The 19,473-nt window shown below is 40.0% G+C and overlaps 1 protein-coding gene across 1 annotated transcript in view; it reads left to right on the forward strand.

The window, feature by feature from the left end:
• LYST (lysosomal trafficking regulator) overlaps nt 1-19,473 on the forward strand; it is a 176,714-nt gene that overhangs the window by 141,141 nt on the left and 16,100 nt on the right. Inside the window, exons 43-47 of the mRNA XM_060286129.2 lie at nt 798-938; nt 3,681-3,898; nt 10,788-11,018; nt 13,027-13,216; nt 16,270-16,406. Coding sequence (XP_060142112.1) covers nt 798-938; nt 3,681-3,898; nt 10,788-11,018; nt 13,027-13,216; nt 16,270-16,406 — 917 coding nt within the window. The remainder of the gene's footprint in view (nt 1-797; nt 939-3,680; nt 3,899-10,787; nt 11,019-13,026; nt 13,217-16,269; nt 16,407-19,473) is intronic.

Raw genomic sequence — 19,473 nt, forward strand, 5'->3', positions numbered from 1 at the left:
GTCTCCAGATAAAAAGATGTGTTCAAATTTCAGCAAGTTGAGAGGAGTTTTGGATGGTACAGCATGGTTCTGAAGAAGCATCCATGCTGCTGCTGTTTTTAAGGGCTGGTCTTCAGATATCATTTCATATTCTAGGATAGAAAGTCTGATAGCTGTTGACAGAAAAGACAGGGTCAAAACTCAGTTCTCGATTATTAATAGTGTTCACCAGAAAAACTTAACAAAGGAGTAAGTATTCTTAGTTTTATTTTCATTCATAGGAAATTTTACTTAATTTTTTAGGTTAGAGTTAGAACATCTAAAAAGTAATGCCCCCCCACCCCAAAAAAAAGAAAAGAGGGAAGAAAAGAGGTAAAGAAATAATCTTGCTTCTTGATGGGGGAAAAAACTTATTTTACCTATTTGAACTTTAATTTTCCTTCCTTATTCTTTCATTCAGTAAATAAATGATTATCCAGTTCCTAGAATGTGCTCGGTATGGTTGATATCCCAGGTCTCTACTTTTACGGAACTTTCATTCTACTTGGGCAGACAGTAATCAATTAAACAAATAAGTGATATACATTTATCTAGTTATATGTACTATGAAAGCATAATACTGATTAAAAATAACATAATGCAGTTGCAAATTATGTAGAGAAATATTTATTTTCAAGGACACGAATAATCTCTTTTAAACTATGGACAAAGTGAACATCATTTTAATCTTTTTGAAATAGTAAAAGTGAATTAATTGTAACAAGTTTCAAATGGAATCAAGTCTTTGTGTCTTAAGTGTGTTATTTGTATTTTTTCAGATCAGAGTTTTGACATCCCAGACAGAACTTTTCATTCTACAAACACAACCTGGCGTCTCTCCTCTTTTGAGTCCATGACTGATGTGAAAGAACTTATCCCAGAGTTTTTCTATCTTCCAGAATTCTTAGTTAACCGTGAAGGTATAACAGTAAACCGTTTCTAATTTAAATTTCTGAGTGTTTGTACTTACTTTATAATTTTCCAAAAATAAAAATACCTTTTGTAAGTCCTAAAATTTGAGTCCCCAAATAAGAGAAATACCTTTACTTATTAAGTATATAATGTTATCTCCAAGTGAGCTTGAGGATGTTAAATATTTTATAGGACTAGGTATATCTGGAAAACTGTAACTTTTAACTATTAAAAGTATTTGTAAACATGTATTTTAATTCTGTTACAGAACTTGCTTTATTATTTTCTCTGATTACAAAAGTTATAATATGATGATTATAAAAAAAGTCATGAATTTATAAAGAACAATGTGAATTAACCAAAATCTCAATGATTTTATAAGGAATGACCAAGTTAGAAATAAAACACTCTAACTAGAGTTATCTAATAATGAAAAGGAACACTAGAAGATAAAATCTGATTTTCTGTGATGCCAGTGACTGACTATCTTGGTAATCTTACCTGTTCTTTAATGTAAGATCAGTTAATCCTTTACAGGGTATCTTTGGGTTGTTTTCCTACATTACTTAATTTCATATTTTTATGTGACCTTTAGGAAATACATGAAATTGAGAATTATATCTTTAGAGAGGTTAATGTTGGACAAATGACTTCAGAATTTTTTCCTATATTAACTGGCCTCTCTGGACTTATTTAGAGAATCATTAATAAATCCGTGCTGCTAATTACCTGGAGCAAGCTTCATAGTGTTGCCCAAGTGAGAAATGCCTCAGTGAAATATCAGCACCTGCAGCTGGGGGTACCTGCCTTGTGGCTTTCAATCAGGGACTCATTTCTCTGTCCAAAAACCACATTCCTCTGTGGTTTCTTATATGTATGTTCCTGTTATCTATGGCTGCATAGTGAATAACCCCAATACTTAGTGACTCAAAACAACATTGAATGTATTATCCATCACAGTTCTTGCAGGTCAGAAATTCAGGAACAGCTCAGCCAAGTGGTTTTTGTGGTTTTGGCTCAGGGTCTCTTGTGCATTCAGATTGGCTGGAGCTGGAACATCCAGGGGAACAGAGCAGCACGGGGCTGGTGGGCATCTCTCTCTTCAGGTAGTGTCCATGGTTTTCCATGTCGTTTCTCCACGTGCACTAGTGTGGACTTCCTCACAGCATGGCGGCCTCGGACACCCTACTTGGCAACTCAGGGTTCCAAAGGCAAGTGTCCCTAGAGAGATGAGCAGAAGCTGCATGGCCTTTTCCAGCCTAGCCTTGGAAGCCACACGGTGGCACTTACACTGCATTCTGTTTGTGAGGTAGTCACAAGTGCCCGCCCACATTCAAAAGGAAGGAGCATAGACTTTGCCATTTGATAGGGGAGCAGCAAGATTCTAGAAAAGCATGCACAACAGCAGGTGTTGTTACAGCCATTTTTGGAAACGATAACTTGCTATAGCATACATCCTGCTATTTCCTATGAGCATTTCTATAGGCCTCTCACTGTACCTCCAGGCATCTGCTCTGGGTGAACAGTGTCTACCTCTGTGATGTGTCCCCAGAGCACCAAAAAGTTGGGAATGATTTGAGTTCACAGAGACCCCCTGTGGCTCAACCCCTCCTAGCTCAGCCCTTAGATGCCTCATCACCATTGATCAATCAGTAAGTCTCTGCTGCTTCCCCTGAAGCCGCTGCATAGAGTATGGAGGTGCTCAGCCAGTACATCCTAACGCTGTCACCCTGCAGCTGTCTGTTGGATGACTGCTGGGATTATTGAGGTGACCCTCACCCCCACCCCGTATTAATTTTATATAAGCCCTTAGTTTATATTTTATATCATGTCATTTCAGAGTACTTCCAAAATTAGTGAAGATCCTTCCAACTGTTTTCACAAGATCCAGAAGTAGGCAGACAGCAACTTAATGTTACATGGAGCATAATTAGCTTTTAAGAGGTCTTTTTAAATTTGGATTCTGCTATGGTGTTCGGATTTTCTGTCCATTAAAAAAAAAAAAAGGTAGCACAAAAAAAAGTTCTGTTCAAAGGTAGCATTTCCTTTAGGACAATTTTTTAAAGAAACACTTCTGAGATTTTTGTTTACACTAGCAGACTAATGAGGCAATTAGATAATACCTTATTTACATCGCGGAAGAACCCTCTTGCTCAGTGTGTTAGTATAATTTTGTTGTCCACAGGAATGCTTAGTGGAAATGAAATCAGAACAGACCTATAGATTTACCATAAAATTAATAGACTAAGACAGTTCATTCTAGGAATGTGTATACTTTGTATTCGTTAAGTTTTTAAACTACAGAATGCTAATACTTACTACATATAAGTAGTCTTGAATTTATTATATGTTAACACCAATCATTCAGAAATGCTTATACAAAAGCCTTCACTTTATTTTAATCAGGTTTACAATTGAGATATTTTCTTACTTGATGCATTTGAAGATTTGATAACTGGAATATTGGAATTAGTGGGCAATGATTTTCTGCTTGTTTTTCAATATGATATAAAGCGGTGGAAGGGTAAAGTTGAAAGATCTCAGATTCAGTTAGGATAGATAGCGTTAATCCATGTAGCTCTGTGAGGGGTAAGTCAGCAGGTGAGCAACGGTGTTACTATCTTCTCGCTGCTCCTTCTCCAGGTTATAGCACACAATAGCTGTTTCTGTGAACTCTTACGATCTGCTCAGTGGGCCAAAGGAAGCATGCTCTGGGGGAGATAAACATTGATATTACTCTTCTCTTTTAGGTTTCGATTTTGGTGTACGCCAGAATGGTGAACGGGTTAATCACGTCAACCTCCCGCCTTGGGCACGTAACGATCCTCGTCTTTTTATCCTCATCCATAGACAGGCTCTAGAGTCTGACTACGTGTCCCAGAACATCTGTCAGTGGATCGACTTGGTATTCGGGTATAAGCAAAAAGGGAAGGCCTCTGTCCAAGCCATCAATGTTTTTCATCCTGCTGTAAGTGACTCTTTTAAAACTCTGCATTTATATAAGGTAGAAGGTTAGACTGTTTCTTTACAATACCCAAGTTATCGAAGAGAATTGACAAAGACACTAAACTTGCCCAAGATTTTTCAGGTTTTATATCTTACCTCTTTAAGAATAACTAAGATACTATCTGTCAGGGGTTCCCCAAGACCACCCCCAGGTTGGATGAGGACTTAACAACTCAGCGTATAGTTGTAATTACAGCTAAGGTTTATTACAGTGAAGGGTACAAAGCAAAATCAGCAAAAGGAAAAGATGCACCGGGCAAAGCTGGAGGAAACCAGGCACAAGCTTCCAAGAGACTTCTCCCAGTGAATCACAAGGAACTCACTCACTTCCTCCAGAAACAAATTGTGACAGCATGTGTGATGTTTTCTACCAGGGAAGCTCATGATGGATGCAGTGCCAGCGTTTTTATTGAGGACTGGTCATGTAGGCACCCTCTCTCTCACAAGTCCTGACATTCCAGGCGTCCAGAAGGAGACCGGTATTGAGTATACACCACACTGTTTGTACAGTTTGGGTGCAGTGAGCCACTCTTATCAGGTGGAGAAGGTGGGAACTCTCTTGAAATCCATGTTCCCAGACACCAGCCAAGGACCACATTTGCAGGCATGCCATCCCAAGGAGAGCAGTTCAGGCCTGCCACGTAACTCTTTTCTGCATACTGTCCTGTATATCAATACATGTTCTATTTTTAAATGGCCTCATTTTTCCTTATTGCACGAGCAATATTTGTGCCTTGTTAGAAAAATGTATAAGACACAGACTGCAAAAGGAAGAAATTTTAAAATCAACTTTGATATCATCATCCAAAGATAAATATCAAACCACCTTCTAGACTTTTATCTATACATATGTATCACTCCATTTATATAATATTAATACTATTTATTCCAAAGTATGGCTATCCAATAATTTATTTAACCAGTCCCCTATTGTTGGATATTTAGTTAGTATGCATTTGCTATTAAAATTAATATTCCTCAGATTATTTCTTTACGTACTTCTTTACTTCTTCAAGATAAATTCCTAGAAGCAGAATTGTTACACCTCAACATATGTTTTTTAATGTTGTTAGATAGTCTACCTTTTTTTAAAAAAAGTCTATTCAGGAAACATTTATTTTGCTAGGCTCTAGGGATACGAAGGTGAATAAGATTCACATAGGGAGGGAACATATGTGAATGGCCAGTAAGCAAATGATAAAGGTGCTGGCATCTTTTGTCATCAGGGAAATGCAAATTAAAGCCACGATGAGTTACCACTTTATATCCTTGAGAATGACTGAAAGTAAAAAGACTAACAATTCCAGATATTGGGTAGGTGGAATACTACTCAACAGTGAAGAGGAATGGATTTCAGATGTCTGTGACAGCATGGATGAATCTCCAAAACATTTTACACTGAATGAAAGAAGCCTTACATAAGAGTACACTCTGTATGAATCCACTCCGTTTACATGAAATTCAAGAACAAGGAACATTAATCTCTTAGTGGTAGAAATCATGGGGAATTTATCTTAAAGATGGTTCTTTATTTCTTTAAGATAATTTCCAATCTAATTGCCTCTGGGGAGTAGAGTAGTGACTGCCACAGGTGTACCAGGGAACTTTCTGGGGTGATGGAAATGCTCTATACCTTGATTTGCGTGATGGTTGCATGGGATGGTACTATAAAAATCTGTATTGTTTTATTGTAAGTAAAATATACCTCTATAAAAATGTATATAAAATTTTTGTAAGTTTTAAAGACTGAGGTGTAATTTTTGAACTTTGTTCATATTTGATGCAAAATGTAACTTTAAAAGCAATTAAGAATTTGGACATTAACCTCAATATACTCTGTGCCTATAATACTGGGACAAATTTTCACTTGTTCTCATATAAAATTCACATTAAAAGTATCTGCATGCTGAAATATACCATTTAATTCTCATCTTACTAGATTTTTTTCATTAATTCTTTGAGACTTTAGAGCTTTAAAAAGGATGGAGTTTATACCATTGTTCTAGAAAATTTAAATACAATTTATTTATTTATTTTGCTGCGCCACGCGGCATGTGGGATCTTAGTTCCCTGACCAGGGATCTAACCCGTGCGCCCTGCAGTAGAAGCGTGGAGTCTTAACCACTGGACCACCAGGGAAGTCCTGTTCTAGAAATTTCATAAAACTCAATTCATGGGACAAAACCAAGTGTCGCAATTAAGCACATAGTCTCTAAATCCACAATTGAGTTCAAATCCTCACTCTGTGACTCTACCACTTACTGTGTGACCTGCAGTGTGACCTTAACTTCTCTGTACCTTAATGTACAAATTTGTAAAATGTGAACAATAATACCAGCCTCATAAATAAGAAAATGCATACGGGGTAATGTCTGCCATCCAGTTAAGTGCAAATAAATGTTAACTTTGTAAAAAGGAATGTAGGGGCTTCCCTGGTGGCACAGTGGTTAAGAATCCGCCTGCCATTGTAGGGGACACGGGTTCGAGCCCTGGTCCAGGAAGATCCCACATGCCGTGGAGCAGCTAAGCCCATGTACCACAACTACTGAGCCCATGAGCCACAACTACTGAGCCCGCGTGGCACAACTGCTGAAGCCCGTGCGTCTAGGGCCCGTGCTCCGCAACAAGAGAAGCCATCGCAATGAGAAGGACGCGCACCGCAACAAAGAGTAGCCCCCGCTCGCCACAACTAGAGAAAGCCCGCGCACAGCAACGAAGACCCAACGCAGCCAAAAATAAATTAATTCATTCATTAATTTTAAAAAAATAGAAAAAATATTTTAAGAGGAATGTAAAAATGCCTTTTGATCTTAATTCATCATTCACCAATATATGGGGTTCACTAGAAACTGATACCACAGAACGTAAAGATACTAATTTAAAGTAAATTTTAAGAGTCCTGGATACTGGATTATTCCATTCTTCATTTGAATTTTCGAGTATATTAAATCAAGCAACCATTAGGAATGAGCCTGCTTAGATAAGCGTTTATAACAGGTATTTGAGCCCTTGTGGTCGTGTGAGGGTGGTGGCAAGGGGAGTGGATGTTGAAGATTAACTTCTGAAGAATCTTTGAAACTTTTTCTTGGTATTTATAGAGATGTTCTATGCAGATATAAAACTGAAATTTGCTGACTGATTCAATGCTAAAAGCTAAATTACACAAGCGAGATGCACAAGCATGACAGATCTATACCCAGCTACTGACTGCTAGCTTTAAAAATAATAAAGTAAGTGCACATCACCCTCCATCTGACTCTAACACTAAGAAGAAAAGTGTAACAACACCTTTCATGTTAAAAAGCTTGCAATTTTCACTGCTGCTCTTTCAGATCCACTTACAGTTTTCATTAGAACCTAAATAATAGTCTCTTAAGCTACCTACTAACATTCTATCACAATTTCATTTTTATATACCTTTTCCTATGTATCACTTTGGACAAATGACTTTTTCAATAATTTAGTATTACACATGAAGTCTATATATATATATATATATATATATATAAATAAATACTAGGTGGGAAAGAAAAGGACAGTGACAGATCCTGAATTTTTACTCCTTTTCTAGACTGATTATTGCCCTAACCCCCTTTCTCTCTAGCTTCACGTCCTAAGAAAGGTGACAGCATGGAGGACACCAGTCGCGTGCAACATTAAGTGTGCCAACCTCTCTGCAGTGTTTTGGTTGAAGATGGAATACCTTGACTTTGTTTCTCATCCAGTCTTCTGCCCCTTGCCGGGGAGGTGAAGCTGTCCCGCTTCCTCCGTTGACAGCTTTGCCTGGTTGGCTGAGGGAGGCTGGAAGGATATACATCACATTACAGCCTTCTCACTGCCAGGTTCTAGTCAGGTTCAGCAATGTATGTGGAAACCTGCACAGCAAACACAGAGAGAGGGAATCAGAATTCAATTATTCCTCTCCAAGGATAAATAAAGCATGGATGAGTTGCTCTTGAGCTTACAGGATGGAAAGCACAAAGACTTTGCTTGGGTTTCAGTGATGCTGGTGTTTAGAATCCTGATTCTTCAGCCCAGACAGGAGAAGAGATATAGACCTACAAAAATCTAGGTTCCTTACTAATGTCTCTGTATGTAAGAAAATATATCTCAATAGTTGATATTCTTAGACATCTTCAAGATGGGGTAGCGACACAAAGTCACCCTGTGACACCAGCCATTGTGTTTTGAGAGGAATCAGACTCTTTCTTTGAGCATATTCCCATCAAAGGACAAAAGGGCATTTGGATATCATGTAATTTCAGGCAGACACAGATGGTTTTGAACTTCTAGTTCTCATTTTTAGGAATTGAGAAATTGAGGTGGGGCAGGTTCCCCTAGTTTTCTTCAGTCTTCGTGTTGCCATATAGCTGCATTCTCTTGTCTCTTTTGATTTTGTTGACCACTTGAAATGATTTTGACCAATTCCCTGACTCTAGTTTTCTGACCAATATCTGACAGGCAGCCACAGAAAAAATAGAGCCACCTACTAACCTACTTGGAGAAGCTATTTTGGGTCAACTGAATTGAAAAACCTGATTATTTTTCATCAACTCTCACTGAAAGACAAGACCAAAGAAAAACCTCATTTAGTTTTTCTTTTTTTTTAATTTGAGGTATAATTGACATACATTATATTAGTTTCCAGTATACAGCATACTGATTTCGATCATTTGCAAAATGATCACCGCAGTAAGTCTAGTTAACACCCACCCCATACGTAGTTACAAGAATTTTTTTTCTTGGGATGAAGACTTTTAAGATTTATTTTCTTAGGAACTTTCAGATCTGCAGTACAATGTTATTAACTGCAGTCACCATGCTGTACGTTACATCCCAGGACTTACTTGCTTTATAGCTGGAAGTTTGTACCTTTGGCTCCCTTCACCCGTTTGCCCACACCCCACGTGTGGCAACCACCAATCTGATGAGCTTGGTCTTTTGTTTGTTTAGATTCCACATATAAATGAGATCATACTTATTTGTATGGTATTTGTCTCTCTCTCTGACTTGTTTCACTTAGCATCATACCTTCAAGGTCCACCTGTGTTGTGACAAGATTTCATTCTTTCTTATGGCTGAGTAATAATTCCATTGCATGTATTTACCACATGGTCTCCATCCATTCCATTGGTGCATGCTTCGGGTGCTTCCATGTCCTGGCTATTATAAATAAGGCTGTAATGAACATAGGGGTGCATGTATCTTTTCAAATTAGTGTTTTCAAAATACCCAGAAGTGGAAATGCTGGATCATATGGTAGCTCTATTTTTAGTTTTCTGAGGCACCTGCATACTGTTCTCCACAGTGGCTGCACCAATTTACATTCCCACCAACAGTGCAGAGGGGCTTCCTTTTCTCTACATCCTCGCCAACGGTTGTTATCTCTTGTCTTTTTGATACTAGCCATTCTCACAGGTGTGAGATGATATTTCATTGTGGTTTTACTTGCATTTTCCTGATGATTAGTGATGCTGAGCATCTTTTCATATACCTGTTGGCCGTCTGTATGTCTTTTTTGGAAGAATGTCTATTCAGGTCCTCTGCCCGCCCCCCGCCATTTTCTTTCTAATTTATTCCTTTATTTATTTATAATATTCCTTTGCAGAAAAGTTCCATAATTTTTCCCATTTTTTTTAACATCTTTATTGGAGTATAATTGCCCTACACTGTTGTGTTAGTTGCTGCCGTGTAACAAAGTGAATCAGCTATACGTATACATATATCCCCATATCCCCTCCCTCTTGCGTCTCCCTCCCACCCTCCCTATCCCACCTCTCTATGTGGTCACAAAGCACCGAGCTGATCTCCCTGTGCTATGCAGCCGCTTCTCACTAGCTATTTTACATTTGGTAGTGTATATATGTCAGTGCTGCTCTCTCACTTCGTCCCAGCTTACCCTTCCCCCTCCCCGTGTCCTCAAGTCCATTCTCTACATCTGCGTCTTTACTCCTGTTCTGCCCCTAGGTGCTTCAGAACCATTTTTTTTTTTTAGATTCCATATGTATGTGTTAGCATACGGTATTTGTTCTCTTTCTGACTTACTTCACTCTGTATGACAGTCTGTAGGTCCATCCACCTCACTACAAATAACTCAATTTCGTTTCTTTTTATGGCTGAGTAATATTCCATTGTATATATGTGCCACATCTTCTTTATCCATTCGTCTGTCGATGGACACTTAGGTTGCTTCCATGTCCTGGCTATGGTAAATAGTGCTGCAATGAACACGGTGGTACATGACTCTTTTTGAATTATGGTTTTCTCAGGGTATGTGCCCAGGAGTGGGGTTGCTGGGTCGTATGGTAGCTCTATTTTAGTTTTTAAGGAGCCTGCATACTGTTCTCCATAGTGGCTGTATCTATTTACATTCCCACCAACAGTGCAGCCCCTTTTTAATTAGATGGGTTTGCTACTGAGTTGTGTAAGTTCTTTATAGATTTTGGATACTAACCCTTTATCAGATATATGATTTGCAAGCAATTTCTCTCATTCAGTAGGTTGTCTTTTCATTTTGTTGATGGATTCCTTTGCTGTGCAGATAAATGAAGTCTTATATGTTATTCTCTTAAATTAAAATTAATTTTATAAACATACCTAATTAGCACCAGTCAAGGTGCATTATTTTCATTCACCCATTCAGAAGCATTGATCATTCCTATTCTGATCTCAATTCCTATTCTGATTATTAATGATTGTTAACCTGTTCAAAAACATTTTAAAATCCTTTTCATTTGAAACAGAGAAGAGTAAACCATTGCCTAGAGAATAAAACAAGTTGTTGTTTTCCCCTTCAGTGTTATCGCCAAGTCTTGCTTTTTACATACCTCTCGTTTTCTTTTATTCTTCAGACATATTTTGGAATGGATGTCTCTGCAGTTGAAGATCCAGTTCAGAGACGAGCACTGGAAACCATGATAAAAACCTACGGCCAGACCCCTCGTCAGCTGTTCCAGTCGGCCCATGCGAGCAGACCTGGCTCCAAGCTCAACATCGAAGGGGAGCTTCCTGCTGCCGTGGGGTTGTTAGTGCAGTTTGCTTTCCGGGAAACCAGAGAACAGGTCAAGGAAGTTCCCTATCCGGTATGTCATTTGGATTTCAATAGAATTCAGCAAAAACTGGCTCAACTCCTGAGCCGTCAGGTCCCCTCCCAGGCTCTAGGGGCAGGGAAGTGAGTAGCACAGTCCCGGCCTGAAGGTGAGTGCCAGCCAGTGAACACAGATGCCTGCACTACGTTCTGTGTGTAGGAAATGCTGCGTTAGTGCTACGAAGAGAGTACTTCGGGAGCTCAGGTCGGATTGTAACCTCCCTGAGGGTCGTTACTGGGGAGAGCCTCACCAGGCAGTGACATAACAGGCATTGCAAATGAGAGGAAAGGAAACATCCAGGACTCGGGAAGAGTCTGAGCATGGCTGTGCCAGTGCAGACATGCCTAGCGTGGTCCTTCCTGGTTATTATCTTCCAGCAGAGGTGCTGACCAGAAGTGTAAATGTTTGGGTTTACAATGAAGGGGGAAATCGTACATGTTTTTTTGGCCCCTCCAGGTTGTAATGATTAGAAGTATTGCCTCTTAAAATGGGAAGTAGGGGGCTTCCCTGGTGGCGCAGTGGTTGAGAGTCCGCCTGCCGATGCAGGGGACACGGGTTCGTGCCCCAGTGTGGGAGGATCCCACATGCCGCGGAGCGGCTGGGCCCGTGAGCCATGGCCGCTGAGCCTGCGCGTCCGGAGCCGGTGCTCCGCAACGGGAGAGGCCACAGCAGTGAGAGGCCCGCGTACCGCGAAAAAAAAAAAAAAGGGAAGTAGGTATAATTTTTACTCTGAAATAGAAAAATAAAGCAAGCAAGCCTTAAGAGTAAAATGGATTCTAATCCTCAACTAAATTCTTCATTATAAAAGCAGCAAAGATGGGAGATTGTGAATTGTGAAGTGTTACAAAGGTTTGCAGAAGGAAATCGCAGAAAATGAAAAGGCAAGGGAAAGAGGTTGTGAAGGTCTTGGAGATAAAATAAAGCACGGATGTCGAACTGCAGTCGTCTGGGAGCCACTTTAAGAGAACATGGTTTTTACAGATCTTGCTTTGATAGTCGTTTCTTATAATAATGCTTCTTCTTAAATACACTAAAGGTAAAACACAAATAGAACACTAAATGTAAGTTCTTTATGCTCAGAGCTCATATATATCAAATTTGCATGTTAAATACAAACAAAACTTATACAACTAGTAAAAATGAAATTTAAATTTTAAAACATCAATAGGAGAAACAGTGTTGTTTTGCTGAACCCAGACCACCAGTGTTGTGTTTCATAGTTGAAAGCTGTATTTTTTGTTTTGTGTTTACTTGTCAACGAAACTCATATGCTTTTGAAGCCTTACAAATCATTTTAGTCATTGTCATTACCAGAGTCATTATTTTTAGCTAGAATCTATTATTTTAACACGTCAAAATAACAGTACGTCCCTGAGAAGTATAAACGCCATTTAATCTGCCACTATACTTATTGCTCATTAACTAGTTGAAGCTGGCAAGTATGAAGGGCCTGAGCAGTATGTCTGTTTGCAGTGGGAACGTGTACGGACCTGCCTCCTCCCACCCCAGGACCTTCGCACTGGCTGTTCCCTCCGCCTGGCGTGCCCATCCCCAGATAGAACCCCAGTTTGCTCTCTGTTCCAGTCAGGTGTCTGCTCAGACATTATCTCCGCAGACAGTCTTACCCGACCCCCGTGTCTAAACGGGCAGCTCTGTCACTCTTGGTCTTCTTCCCCTTCTTTGACTTTCTTCATAGCACTTGCACCAGCTGACATCTTGTGTATGTATTTGTTTAGTTGTTGTCTGCCCTGCTTCCCAGCTATCAGACAGCTCCACGGGCACTGGGACTTCATGTGTCTTGTTCATCACTGTGTCTAGCAACCAAGAACACATATTTCCATATGCTAAGCACGGGGGAAGTAAAAAATTATAAAATAATTCTTGCCCACAAAGGGCTTATAATCAGGCTGCTTTCCCTTACTCTGTTTGGAGTTTAAATTAGAAGTGATTCTATATTTACTACCTTTTTTTAAATTGTACTTTTTACTTTCCTCGGTTGTAGAGTCCTTTGTCATGGATAAAAGGCTTGAAGTGGGGGGAGTACGTCGGTTCCCCAAGTGCCCCAGTACCTGTGGTCTGCTTCAGCCAGCCGCACGGAGAAAGATTTGGTTCTCTCCAGGCGCTGCCCACTAGAGCAATCTGCGGTTTGTCCCGAAATTTCTGTCTTCTGATGACGTACAGCAAAGAACAAGGTAAAATCAAACATGAAAATCGTCCTAGGCATGTCTTTCATGAGATCTGAATGTTTCCCCTCATCTGTGCTGCTATTTTGTTTTATTTCTGAGTTTTCTGAGTCCTTGGCGAAAAACTCAACTCAAATCTGTGTTCATTTAATGCAACGTAGGAATTAAAACATACTACGTGAAAAAAATGGGAACTAAATGCAGTGTCATTTGAAATGAGAGGAGGAGACAAGAATAAATGTCTCACAAGATGAAAACATTAACAGTTTTATATAAATGTACACTTTGAGACTCTTGAATTCCAGAATAGACAGACTTAGGTGACCAGCAAATCTAGTACCTCAGAAGAGACAAGCATGAGATTAAAACACAACGAGGAAGTCATGATAGCCTTGAAAATAGGTTTTTAAAATATGTATGTCTGGAAAGCAATGTTTTTCTCACCTCTCTGTGCACTGATTCACTGAAAGCAACACATGGAAAAGTGCTGTCAGTAGAGGCCCTCTTCATATTTCTAAATGTCACCTACACCGTGGAAAACTAGTGACATTTTCTGCTCAAGTAATCCCTCCGTCCTCCCAAATTAACCGTTTTACTTAATGTGAAAGAACTCTTCCTACGTCCTAGGCATGGGCTTTAAACACTAAAATGAATGACTGAGGGTACCCATCTGTTCGCATCAGGTGTGTGCAGATTTGCCCGGAAGCCTGCGTGTGGACCAGACACGTCTTAGCGTTCCGCGCTGTTAGTGTTTAACCTTGCGTTCTGTGCACTGTGCTCCTCGGTCCACATGGCCTCCCACCCCACGGAGCACCACAGTGCAGAGATGCCAGGACCCATGCCAAACATCGACCACCTAAAGGAATTCAGTGTGCTGGCTGGGCCACAGTTCTTTTAGACTCACTCTTCATTCTGTCATGAAATGAATGATTGATTGCCTTCATAGTTGTCGGTAATAAAAGAGGCTGCGCGCCATTTTGTCTAAGTTTAGTGAGCTGGGGGAGAAGGTAAAAGCTGTTTGGTCATCGCTGGAATATCAGTACTTTATTCTCACTAGGACGTTGCAATTAGCTATGAGGTATGTCACAAGTAATTTACTACTAATAATACTTAAAGTACCAAAATGCGTGAATAATTTATCTTTAAAAAATTAATTAGGGTGGATTGAAGTTTATCTCTTTAGAGCAGAGAGAAAGGGCTGGTATTATCATGCTAATGATGGGACTTAAATATGTCCAGTATAATTGCTAACCTGTCTTATTTGTGCCACTTCAGTCACAAGCCCTTAGTGGCCCTTAATAGCTGTGTTCATTCAGATTACACTTTATTTCCTCATAGAATGTATTTGGGATTTATCAGAATCTAGGTGTGTCCAGGGAAGTGGTATCATACAAGTTACAGCCATGGCCTCGGGCGGCATGTGCCTGAATTTGCATTCTCGTTCTGCTGCCTAATACCTGTGTGATCTTGAGAAAATGACTTACACTTTTGGAATCCTGGCTTTTAATCTATAAAATGGGAGTAACAAAAGGACTTATCTCACAGGGTAATTCACTGTAAGGATTAAGTGAAATAATATAAGGAACGACTAACACAGCGAGGGACTCATTCTAAGTGCTTAATAAATAAACGCTCATTGGACAGTTAGCACCCTGGGGCCAGGGGCCGTGTGAGTGTTCACTGCTGTACCCAGCGCGGAACCGTGTGTGTTAGGCACTGCTGTGTCAAATAACTGTGCCATTTTGCTTAGTTATATATGCATACTACAATATAGCAGCTAAACCCCCATGGTTTTCATGATCTTTAGCCCAGTATAGGCCAATTACTTGAGAACTGACAATGCCTCAAAATTGCCTGAGGTACTTTGTTTCAAAATATATTGATACTTGGTTGGGTCCCATTGAAGACATACCGCTTCAGAATCTCTAGGGCTTGAGTCTAAGCCTGTGCATGCTACAAAAGCCATTTTCTTGCAAACTCCTGTTTAAGATCCACTGTTCAAATAGATAAAGCAGAAGTTTATTTTTCTTTTTTAAAAAATATGGTGCCTCTTGTGTTGCTGGAATGAGAAACCAGGAACAGTTACTGAGTTCCTACTACATGCCAGTCTTTATGGTGGAATTTGCAAGGTCCCAAGGCTCATGAAGTGTGGTTCCTTTCCATAGCAGCTTATGTAGAGAGGAGTTTATACTTAACAAGGATATCCCAGTTTCTTTATTGCAAATGTGATGTCCACATTTGGGATTATACTCAACAAAACAAAAAAATCTGTGAATTACATTTTCAGTGCGCTGTTGATTCATTCGACAAATATTTATTTGTTTTATTGCTTTATATGCTGGGTATTATGCTAGGTACCCACATTCTCTCTCCTTAAGGAACTCAAAGCTCCTAAGTTTCCAGGGCAGCACCAGCTATAGCATTTATGCTGCATTTGCCCTAGTCAACGTGCCAACAAGGCGTAGATCATGAGAAACGCTGATGTCAGGAGGTCCAGATCTTTATCCCCAAAGGACATACTACTGTGTACGGGTCCAATGAGAAAAGAAAAGAACCTTGTTAAACGAAGGTCTCCCGTGCAGTCCTTGCAGTTGAAAGGATTAAATTATCCCTTCTCAGGATTGCTTCTGCTCTAGCAATGATCCCCTTCTGGTATTAATAGTTGTCCATATTGATTTTTCAACAGGGTATCTACGTTTTTTAAAACATTTTCTAGTTCATATTTATTGTTAAAAGTAAGGTGTCACAGAACATGAATAGAGGAAGCTTGATTATCACTGTCTTTTATAAAGATTTCCTAACAGAAATTTTAGTACTAAGTCATATAAATCCCAACCAAAACACCACAGGTGAAAAAGAATACAGTTCCACCCTTAGAATCCCATTAACCTTAGAGGAATAAAACTAACACAATTGGGTCCATCTTATGGATATAAAGATGCTTTTGCACTGGAATGACCGTGTTCTGCTGTGTGAACTTGAGCCTTTAACCTGCCATTGTGGCCGGCTGTCCAGTAATAACTGAGCAGTGGCAACTGATGCTTTTATTTCTCCTCCTTGAGGTGTGAGAAGCATGAACAGTACTGACATTCAGTGGTCCGCCATCCTGAGCTGGGGATATGCTGATAACATTCTGAGGTTGAAGAGTAAACAAAGCGAGCCTCCAATAAACTTTATACAAGGTTCACAGCAGTATCAGGTAAACATTTTCATGAAGTACTTTATAATAATAATTAAATATAATGCTTTAAAAAGGAGTCAGACTGATGGCAGCTAGTCCAGGAGCTGGTGATGCTGGATGTATGCCTTGTTTACAGCGCTGACAGATCCCTAACTGCCGCTGTCTGTGTCCCCAGAGTTTGTCCTCTACCCAGTCTCTTGTGGAGCCAGCATCAGCTCATGGCTCAGTATTGGAACAAAATCAGCATTGCTTTCTTCTCAGTGTCCACTTACCTTTTGTTACTGTGTCATTTTCTTTCTTCCTCTTTCTTTCTTTTCTTTCTTTCTTTCTTTCTTTTTCTTCCTTCCTTCCTTTCTTCCTTCCTTCCTTCCTTCCTTCCTTTTCTTTCTTTCTTCCTTCCTTCCTTTCTCTTTCTTTCTCTCTTTCTTTCTCTCTCTCTTTCTCTCTGTATAGCTGTGTTGGGTCTTCATTGCTGTGTGCGGGCTTTCTCTAGTTGCGGCGAGCGGGGGCTACTCTTTGTTGTGGTGTGCAGGCTTCTCATCGCAGTGGCTTCTTGTTGTGGAGCACGGGCTCTAGGCATGCGGGTTTCAGTAGTTGTGGCACAAGCGCTCAATAGTTTGGCTCACAGGCTCTAGAGCACAGCCTCAGTAGTTGTGACGCACGGGCTTAGCTGCTCCGCGGCATGTGGGATTTTCCTGGACCAGGGCTCAAACCTGTGTCCCCTGCGTTGGCAGGCAGATTCTTACTCACGGCGCCACCAGGGAAGCCCCTTTACTATGTCATTTTCAATAACCAGAGTGCCATGTTCTATACCTGGCTTTTCCTAAATGAACCGGGTACTTAGGCATCACGACATGGTAGAAAGAGCCTTGGAGCTAACTGTAGCTCTGTGATCTGTGTTAGTGTCCAGCTCTGTTATTTACTATGTAGCCTGTGGCAAGGAATTTAACCTTACCCAACTTGAGTTTCTTTCCTCTTCTCTAAAACTGGGCTAGTCATACTCCCACCACTCTCTCATAAAGCTGTTGTAAAAATGTCTCCAGTGTTTCTGAAAGTGCTTCGTAAACTATAAAACACCATGTACACACACACACACACACACACACACACACACAGACAGCACTGCCATAACTTTTTCCGGTACTAAGTTGTATGTTAAACCTTCTTTCTTTGACTGTCTTTCCATAGGAAGTTCTTTTACTGTTTTCTGACTTCGTTACCTGCATAGCACCTGGTGCCTATTCATATAGTCCTAACACTCGTCACCATTCCCTGAGCACTTTAAAGATGGAGTCAGCGACTTTGGGGGAAGTTTTGGCAGTGAAAGAAAGGAGAGCAATGGCTTGTTTGCTTGACCTTCAATATGCGTGGAAAAAAAGGTCACTGCCTTTTGTCATCTGGCTTACCAGTAAGCTAACAAAAGTAAGAATAAAGGACAGTGAAAAACAACCTTATTATAAATTTTAATAAGAATTTAAGCACTGAAAAATTATTTCTATCATGTAAAGTTGGGCACAGAAACATCATTAAAGATGAAAAAATACTCTCATTAAGTCCTTTTAGCAAAACAGGATGATTCAGATTTCTAGCAAACACGGTGTGATAAAGTACTTCCGGTCAAGTGCCTAACTAACTAGATAAGAATACCATATTTCATTTTGTTCTTAGAAATATGTTGTTCACTCATTGGTTGTTTAGTATGAGAAAATTTGTCCAGGGTATTATCATATGAAGACTCACACTCCGAGATTTCACTTATCTGATCAATTTCATCATCATCATTACAGATTAGAGTCCTGCTGTCTCTTAGCCTTTATCTTCTGATTGATCTCATAATTGTGAAACATGTTCTGTCAATTTTCTTCTCTTTTCTATTATTGCTGGAAAATGAAAAATTCTCAATTTCCAACTGTGTTTGATGACAGCTGAAGGTAGACTACGGAAATGGCGTCTTTAGTCTTCTTTTATACTTTCTCAAAAGATGACAACATGCTTTTGACAATGCAGTAAGAAAACCAAAAGATGACAATTTAGGGACTTCCCTGGTGGGGCAGTGGTTAAGAATCCACCTGCCAATGCAGGGGACACGGGTTCAAGCCCTGGTCCGGGAAGATCCTACATGCTGCGGAGCAACTAAGCCCGTGCGTCACAACTACTGAGCCTGTGCTCTAGAGCCCGTGAGCCACAACTACTGAGCCTGCGTGCCACAACTACTGAAGCCCATGCACCTAGAGCCTGTGCTCCACAACGAGAGGAGCCACCGCAATGAGAAGCCCGCGCACCGTAACAAAGAGTAGCCCCCGCTCGCCACAACTAGAGAAAGCCCGTGTGCAGCAACAAAGACCCAACGCAGCCAAAAATAAATTAATTAATTAATTTTTTTAAAAAGGTGACAATTTATTTCACATTTTACATTATCCTTCCAGGAGATCCATCATTCTTCCATTTTCTTGTTTTGTTTGTTTTGTTTTAGCATAGTTGGGAATGATTGCAGAGTAGCGATGAAATAACTCCTAGGATGATGAAATAGCAAAGTGTTTCAAAATAGAGAAAAAAATGAGATTATTGAAATCCTAGAAATGTAACTTAGGTTTATAAAAGAGTTCAGTCGACCCATATGGTAATTGCAAGACAGAATGAGTTTTATTCTTCATATAAGAAATAGGTACATTTTCTTTTTCCTCTTTGGAAGACCTCTAAGAAAGAATAAAAATTATGAAATATCAATCTTTACAAATAGAACTATTCAAGAAAGAAACTCAAAGGATAAAATTAGATCCAATGGACTCTGAAGATATATTGAGAGTTAAGAAGAGTCAGGCTCCAAGCAAGTCATTTTTCAAGGTAGCAGACACTTGAACACGTTTGCAGGGCCAGGGGAAGAAGCCAGCAAATGACAGCTTGAAATTCTGACAGTTGTTTGAGAAACACCGGGGTGGGGTGGGGCTGGCCTTAAAAACAGAGGGGCTTCTCTAAATCAGGAGGCGACGCGAGACATTTTCAGGCCCAAAGGAGGGAAAGGGATGAGGTCTGTGGCTGATGACCGCCGTCTTCTTAGTGAAGTGAAGTGTGTGGGTATTGCTGA

This window comes from Globicephala melas, chromosome 16 (assembly GCF_963455315.2).
Source record: "Globicephala melas chromosome 16, mGloMel1.2, whole genome shotgun sequence".
Classification (NCBI taxonomy): domain Eukaryota; kingdom Metazoa; phylum Chordata; class Mammalia; order Artiodactyla; family Delphinidae; genus Globicephala; species Globicephala melas.